Here is an 8,714-nt window from a genome sequence, read left to right as displayed (position 1 = left end):
CCCTTAAATGATCCAATTGGTAAACTCAAATGAAACAGTGCCACGATACAGCAGACATTTCACTTTTTTATTGAGTTCAGAAACGATTTCTTAAAAAGCCAAAACTATACACAAAACTCTAACAAGCCATTCCAAGTCCAAAGAAGCAGCGCCACCAGCCAAACCATTTCACATAATTGCTCACAAGCAAAACACACAAAACCCACAAAGCCAATAAGAAGATAAAGAGTCCTTCCTCCAATGCCAAGGATTATGGGGATGTTCCTCACAGCCAGGATGTTTGTCTGATGCTTCAAGATGTGCTCCAAAGAAGGATAGGCTGGACATCAGCAAGAGTTTTGTGCCAATGGAAGGATCCATTCCTCCCCGAAGCAGGTTCACTCTGAATAGGAACGCTCCCAAAGGCCTGGCATTTGTAAACAAACCCAGCACAAGGATAGCAAACAGTCTCGAAACATCCACAAAGAAAATAAAATATCCAGGTTGAAAGGGGAAAAAACAATGAGGCACAACATCACGCCAGATATACCACAAACATAACATCCAAGACACATTTGCTCTCCTGGATTTCCCCACAGGAATCCTGGAAGTTGCAGTTTTGAGAAGGATTGAAGACTTCTCCCGTGAAAAATGCTGAATCCACTTTCTAAGCAGCCCTTTCCAATACTCTGGACAGCTTTACAGTACGCAGGTCCTAGCAGATAGAACTGCTTTGCAATATATTAATTTATTCTAGATTATGCACAATTTTTAAAAAAGGACTCGATTGTAACGTGAACCGAAATGGCCACGGCTAGAATCCAGCTAAATAAAAAACTATTACAAACGGAGAGGTGGTTGCGGAGGTGGAGGTGGAAGCGACACAGATGATACCCACACGGAACATCAACCAACTGGTCTTGTCTTTCATTAAAAAAATACATTAAATAAAACTCAATTGGAATGACAAGGGGGTCACTGTCAAGTATGAGAAAATTGGGAAAGGAAATACCTCCTTCGACCCAGTAAAATTTCAATTGCACCACTTAAAATTAGTTGCTAGATATAGATCAAGCATGGGCAAACTTCAGCCCTCCCTCCAGGTGTTTTGGACTCCAACTCCCACAATTCCTAACAGCCTACCGGCTGTTAGGAATTGTGGAAGTTGGAGTCCAAAACACCTGGAGGGAGGACTGAAGTTTGCCCATGCCTGGTGTAGAAGCAATCTTGGAACCATGTTTGCTGGACTTGAAAACACTTGGATCACAATGATCTCTGTCATGTTCATGCAATAATATCAAACAGTCCTAAACCAGAAGCAGCAAAAGAGGCACCTCCCATTCCAAGTGATGCCCACTGGCACCCACCCCTTGACCAAGCCTCTTTTTGGGCCATTACAGCAGCATTCACACTTCCAAAACTCTGTTTCATGTGATTGGTTGAACTGTAAGGAAGAGGAGGAAGGTTTGGCCTACTTGTATGTAGTCAAAATCATGGAGAAGACAGCTTGCTTCCACCTCTATGGATAATAATGTATTTACCCATTTGTTCAGTTGTTGCTCTTGCAAAACAGACTAGAGTTTTGGGAGGTAACGTGGCCCCTAAAACATCCAATAAATAAAAATGTAATGAAAAATGGATGAACATAACTAAAAAACCATTGGACATATTGACATGAAAGTTGGACACTATACCCCTAAGAGACCAACGAGTGACCATCACTCATAAAACCTCCCAAAAAAAAAAACAGCAGAAAGGACTTAAAAACCCAAAAAAGCTAAATGATGAAAAGCTAAATGACAATACAGAAAAAAGGGAAGGAAGGGGAGAAAGAAAGAGAGGGAAAAAGAGGGAAAGAAAGAAGGAAAAGAAAACGGGAAGGAAGGATGTAGAGAAGGGAGGAAGGAGAGAAGGAAAGAAAATAAGTGAAGGAAGGAAAGACTGAGTGAAGGAAGGAAAGAAGGAGAGAAAGAGGGAGAGAAAAAAAGGAGAGAGAAGGAAGAATTGAAGCAAAAAGTGAAGGAATGAAGGAAATAGGTAGAGAAGGAAGAAAGGAAAGAAAAGGGGGAAGGAAAGAAGGAAAGAGAGAAAAGAGGAGGGAAGCAAAAAGCGAAGGGAGGAAGGAAAGAGGGTAGAGAAGGAAGAAAGAAGAGAAAGAAAGAAAGAAAAGAAAAGGGGGAGGAAGGAAAGATGTAGAGAAGGAAGGAAGGAGAAAAGGAAATAAAATAAGAAAAGGAAGGAAAGGGGTAGAGAAGGAAGAAAGGAAAGAAAAGGAGGGAAGGAAAGAGAGAAAGAAGGAGGGAAGCAAAAAGCGAAGGGAGGGAGGAAGGAAAGAGGTAGAGAAGGAAGGAAGGAAGGAAAGAAGGAAAAAAAAGGGGAAGGAAGGAAAGACTTAGAGAAGGAAGGAAGGAAAGAAAGAAGTAAAGAAAATAAGAGAAGGAAGGAAAGACTGAGTGAAGGAAGGAAGGAAAGGAGAGAAAGAGGGAATGAAAGAAGGAAAGAGAGAGGGAAGGATCGAAGCAAAAAGTGAAGGAAGGCAGGAAAGAAAAGGAGGGATGGAAAAAAGGAAAGAGAGAAAGGAGGACGGAAGCAAAAAGCGAAGGGAGGAAGGAAGGAAAGAGGTAGAGAAGGAGGAAAGGAGGGAAAGGAGGGAAAGAGAAATAGAGAAGGAAGGAAGGAAGGAAGGAAAGAAAGAAGAAAATGAAGGAAAGAAGGAAAGTGGGAGCGAAGCAAGGAGGGAAAGAAGGAAAGAAAGAGGGGGGGAAGGTTGGCCACAGCAACACATGGCGGGTACAGCTAGTGGAACAATAAAATTCCTTGTGGAATCATCTGTGTTTATGGAATCTGCTTGGAACTCATCACAAGTAGGTTCTGGTGGAGAATGACATCGATTTTTCTCTTGGGGAAGGTGAGTTAACCAGGACTCCCTCCTCACATCTTTCAAGATCACATGCAGAGATATTTGTATGGACGTCACTAAGCAGCCAAACACTTATATTAGAATTGTCACTCCATTAACAGTTGAGTGGGCTCCTGCTGACTAGGGTCCCATCTATGGGGATTCTCAATGGGTTTACAGCTTAGAGAAGAGGAAAGGCAGCTCCTTCCCTGGAGACAGCACTGTGTGTTTATGAGAGAGGCTTAGCAGGAAGAAGCTGTAAGCTCTATCGTCGCTCAGCTAAGCAGGATCAGTCAGTGCTGCTCATCCATTGACCTCTGCAGAGGAGAAATCCACCATGCAGGCAACACACTTGGATAGGAGAAAGGCTGCCATGCCTGCCTGGTGTTGAAACTGGACATTTGAGAGAACTGTTTGGAAAATACAGGGGATGTGCTGCCATTGGCGGGATTCACCAGAAAGGTGATGGATGGATGATCCCACGGCAGAAACGCAATGGAGATGATGGCAGGTATCCTTCTTCACAGCCAACTCTCAATGTAACTCACATCGGAAAGAGACGTCATTGCGCCAGACGGGCAGCATGGAAGCAACCCACCTTAGCAGCCTTTAAGAAAAATCTGAAAACTTGGCTCTTTTCCGATGTGCCTTTGAAGAGTGACCATTGGTCCCAGTTCTGCTTGTTCCATCTACAGTGTTGCCCCTATGATGCACTTTCCCTTTTCCTAAACTGACAATCTAACCCTACTGTTCATCCTTTTTGGGCTCCTCTCAATTACACACTTTCTATTCCTACCTCAACCAGGGTTTTATCATTTAACCTCGTCCATTTGGCCTGCCCATTGTGTTTGATTTTATATATGTCAATCTCCTTTGGGTTGTTGTAGGTTTTTTCGGGCTAAATGGCCATGTTCTGGAGGCATTTCTCTTCTTAGGAGAAATGCCTCCAGAACATGGCCATATAGCTCGAAAAAACCTACAACAACCCAGTGATTCCGGCCATGAAAACCTTCGACAATACATCAATATCCTTTTATTTTATTTTGCTACTTTATGTATTTTATTCTGATGAAATTTTGTTGCCAGCATTTTGTATTTTATTTTACTGTATTGTATCTTTGGGCTTGGCGTCATGTTTTATTGTTTTGTTATCTTAATGCTGTTGATGTATTGTTTGATTTATGTTAATTGTGGTTTTTATTGTAACTGTTATGTATTGGCATCATGCCAGGTGCCCAATGCAAGGCATTGAATTTTGCCATCTGTGTGTAAACCGCTTTGAGTCCCTCCAGGGGTGAGAAAAGCAGTTTATAAATGCTGTAAATAAATAATAATAAATAAATAATGTTAGCTGCCCCGAGTCCCCTTCGGGGTAACGGTGGCGGAATACAAATAAAGTTTATTATTATTAAGTTTATTATTATATGGGCTCATCAAGACAAACAAGCTGTAGATATTCATGATATATCTTCTAGCCTCTCTCTCTTCTTACTAGTTGATAAAAGAAGTGGGTTATTGTAGGTTTTTTCGGGCTATATGGCCATGTTCTAGAGGCATTCTCTCCTGACGTTTCGCCTGCATCTATGGCAAGCATCCTCATAACCTCTGAGGATGCTTGCCATAGATGCAGACGAAACGTCAGGAAGGAATGCCTCTAGAACATGGCCATATATCCCAAAAAAACCTACAACAACCCAGTGATTCCGGCCATGAAAGCCTTCAACAATACATTGACCAAAGAAGTATGGGAAGCCAACCTCTTTCCCTTCTGGCAAACTCACTCTCCATAATCTGCCTCTATTAGTCCATAGTTTTCTCTCACAAGACTGGAAGCAGCTGGTGGGAAATCCATTTAGGAATAAACTGTGAAAGTCAAAGGTGTAAAAAGCAGCACTTCCACCCTCCCACATGTGCTTCTGCTCCTGATTGTGGCCAACCACTGCATCAGGGGAAAATGCACATTTTGTTCCATGGTGAGCTGAAGGACCGTTTTGAAATACCAAATACCACATACAGAAAAACTATAAAATGGAATGAAATGGGCTCACTCGACTACAATCCAGGCGAGCAGACGTCTTCTCGAGGGAAATAAATGAACCTTGATGATGGGATGAGTGGCTGCTCTGGTCCTTGTCACCCTCCACAAAATTTTACACACAATCAAGATCTTTCATGATTTGGGTTATTGTAGGTTTTTTCGGGCTAGATGGCCATGTTCTAGAGGCATTCTCTCCTGACGTTTCACCTGCATCTATGGCAAGCATTCTCAGAGGTAGTGAGGTGACTCTGAGGATGCTTGCCATAGATGCAGGCGAAATGTCAGGAGAGAATGCCTCTAGAACATGGCCATATAGCCCGAAAAAACCTACAACAACCCAGTGATTCCAGCCATGAAAGCCCTCGACAATACATTTTCATGATTTGGTCCCCTATGGAGTGAAACGCTCTCTCCCTCGTGCTTTGTACAAATGCACAGTCTTTGGAAGGATCACAGTAAGAACAAAGGTTGGGTCCAAATGGTCAAAGACTGGAAAGAGAAAGGGTCACATCCTTCCTCTGTTGTGCAGAAGTGACATTCAAAAACAATGCTCTGGTAGAAGTCTCAAAATGGAACACTGACATTATGCATCCATGCCCTGACTACATTTGTGCTAACTCATCTCCCTCTTGGCCACACTTAATACTTCCCTGCTTTACTTTTCCCTCTAGAATCCAAATTGTATTTTCAATCTCTCTACTTCTCATGTGCCAAAAAACATGAGCAAATAGTGTTGCAGAACACTGATGTCTAAAAAAGTCGGCTTGTTTCCTCTGCTTGGTCATCCCCCCCAACTCATAATTGCCTACCGATGGCATTTCCCCCTTTGAGAGGTCAATTCCTCCTTGCTCACCCTTCCTCCTTCCCCTTCCACCTTGTTGTCCTTTGCATACCACCTTCCTAAAAGCGAAAGACGGGCTGTAGTGATCAAAGGGCCCCAGGGAGGGGGCTCTCTTTTATTCAGCGGGGGGTAAAAGACACCGGCTATCTCCAGGGCTTGCTCTGCAGGTTGCAGCTGCTGAGGGAGCGGGCCGAGAGCGCCACGGCCGAGTTGGCGGCGGAGGCAGAGGTGGGCAGGTTCTGGCTGCTCCGGACAGTGGTGGCCTTGGCATCTCGAGCGGAAAAGCCGCGGCTGAGACGGCCTGCAGGAGGAGAAGGAGGAGGAGGAACAGAGTTAGACATGAGCCAGGCAAGGGTCTTTGACAATTGCGCTACTGAGCTTTTAGAGGCCTGCCACTAAGCACGTGTCTAGATCTAAGGAAGTAATGCTACCCCTCTATTCTGCTTTGGTTAGACCACATCTGGAATATTGTGTCCAATTCTGGGCACCACAAATGAAGAGAGATATTGACAAGCTGGAATGTGTCCAGAGGAGGGCGACTCAAATGATCAAGGGTCTGGAGAACAAGCCCTATGAGGAGCGGCTTAAGGAGCTGGGCATGTTTAGCCTGAAGAAGAGAAGGCTGAGAGGAGATATGATAGTCATGTATAAATATGTGAGAGGAAGCCACAGGGAGGAGGAGGGAGAAGCTTGTTTTCTGCTTCCCTGGAGACTAGGACACAATAGGACAATGGCTTCAAACTACAAGAGAGGAGATTCCATCTGAACATGAGGAAGAACTTCCTGACTGTGAGAACCATTCAGCAGTGGAACTCTCTGTCCCGGAGTGTGGTGGAGGCTCCTTCTTTGGAAGCTTTTAAACAGAGGCTGGATGGCCATCTGTCAGGGGTGATTTGAATGCAATATTCCTGCTTCTTGGCAGAATGGGGTTGGACTGGATGGTCCATGAGGTCTCTTCCAACTCTAGGATTCTATGATTCTAAGTTCTGCCTTTTAAAAATAGTCTATTTTTACCAGTTCACTAAAGAGGGTATCATCACAATTGTAGAACAGATTCAAAGAGCTGGAAGAAACCCCAGGGGCCATCCAGCCCAACCCCTATCTGCCAGGCAGAACCTCACCATCAAAGCACTACTAACAGATGGCCATTTAAGCTTCTGCTTAAAAACCTCCAGAGAAGGGGATTCATATTTCATATAGTGTCGCATCTCAGAGTAGAGGTGCTTACGACACCAAAGAACACACCAGCAGTAGTCTTTATAGTTTTATTTTAAAAAAAAGATAAAACGTTCAAAAAGCAATCCAAGGTAACATAGGCAAACAAGATCCATGAAGGCATAAGGAAGGCAAAGTCCCATGAGAACACGACAAAGTCCTGAAACATGAGCATGAAAAGCTACAAGATAAATCCAAAGTCTCTTGGTTGAAGCGGGAAGTTGCTCTGACACTGAGGCACACTCAAACAGTCTGTTTAATACTCTTTGGACAACATGAAGACGTTCCTATGGCCCTGAGCCTCTCTCTCTCGCCTCCTGGCGATCCTGACACTCCTTTGCACTTTCAATTTCAATCGATCAGCTCGATCTAAACCACCGGCCCCATCAAGGTCAAATCCCTCATTAGCTGGCTGAGAACTATCTTCCCTTTCTGCATCCTCTCTTCCTTCATCAGGCACCTGGCTCTCACTCTCAGTAGTTTCACTTTCCCCAGCGTCAACCCTTGCTGTGGGAAACAACTGAACTTCTGCCCCCTGGTCCTGGTCCTCCTCGTCTAACACAGGAACATCCTTACTCTGGTCGCTTCTAAAACAGTGGATGTGGCTCTTAATGAGACATGCCGCATTATCACGGGGTGTCTGCACCCTACACCACTGGAGAAACTACACTGTCTAGCCGGTATTGCACCACCTGACCTCCGCCGGGAAGTAGCAACCAATAGTGAAAGGACCAAGGCAGTGACATCTCCAGCTCATCCCCTGTTTGGGTATCAGCCAGCACGGCAATGACTTAAATCAAGAAATAGTTTTCTAAGACCTACAGAGACACTCGCTGGAACACCTCAGCAAGCGAGAGTCCAAAAGTGGCAAGTTCAACCCCAAAACCTCAAACAATGGCTGATACCAAATGAGAGACTCCCCCCTGGGCACACAGAAGACTGGGCGACTTGGAAGGCGCTGAACAGACTGTGCTCTGGCACCACGAGATGCAGAGCCAACCTTAAGAAATGGGGCTACAAAGTGGAATCCTCGTCATGCGAGTACAGAGAGGAGCAAACCACTGACCACTTGCTGCAATGCACCCTGAGCCCTGCCACATGCACAATGGAGGACCTTCTTGCAGCAACACCAGAGGCACTCCAAGTGGCCAGATACTGGTCAAAGGACATCTAATCAACTACCAAGCTTGCAAACTTTGTGTTTTGTCTGTTTTTTGTTTGTTTTGTTAAAAATGTAATACAAATGTCTGGTTGCTCCTGACACGATAAATAAATATCCTTACTCTGAATCTGAATCTCATCATCCCCATCAAAATCATTGACACCATCACTCTGTGAGTCCAGCTGAGTCACAACATATACTGTGCTTTATGCATTTTTTTACTGTGACATGGTAATGGTATTGTTGTAGTTCAGCTAGCTGAAATGATGGTGAGGGGTTTGGGGGTGCAGGGCCTGTGGGGCCTGATGCTTCTGGAGGTGCTCTGACAGATGGGATGCTAGAACAGGATGGTAATTCCCTGGCTGGTTGGGAGAATGGAGGGGGATCTGGTTGATTCTCTGTGTGAAAATGAAACTCTTTTAGAAGCTGACAGGCAGAGAAGGGAGGAAGGGGGGGTTGGACAGAGAATCAAGGGTGCTCCTGCGGGGGAAGAATTTCAGGTGCAAGCCAAGTCATTGGAAAAGGAGGCCGAGGCCAAGAGAGACTTCTCAAGGCCAACGGAATGCTTTCGTGCATTGCT

General features: G+C 44.7%; 1 protein-coding gene across 1 annotated transcript in view; it reads right to left on the bottom strand.

The window, feature by feature from the left end:
* Positions 1 to 5,837: 5,837 nt before the first annotated feature.
* The window catches only part of CEP41 (centrosomal protein 41), a 33,393-nt gene continuing 30,516 nt past the window's right edge, over positions 5,838 to 8,714 (bottom strand). The window contains exon 11 of the mRNA XM_067469361.1: positions 5,838 to 6,058. Within this exon, the coding sequence (XP_067325462.1) occupies positions 5,901 to 6,058 (158 nt within the window). The 3' untranslated portion in view covers positions 5,838 to 5,900. The remainder of the gene's footprint in view (positions 6,059 to 8,714) is intronic.

This window comes from Anolis sagrei, chromosome 5, assembly GCF_037176765.1.
Source record: "Anolis sagrei isolate rAnoSag1 chromosome 5, rAnoSag1.mat, whole genome shotgun sequence".
NCBI classification, from domain to species: domain Eukaryota; kingdom Metazoa; phylum Chordata; class Lepidosauria; order Squamata; family Dactyloidae; genus Anolis; species Anolis sagrei.
The sequence above is the reverse complement of the archived record's forward strand: the minus strand, read 5'-3'. Positions and strand labels throughout refer to the sequence as shown.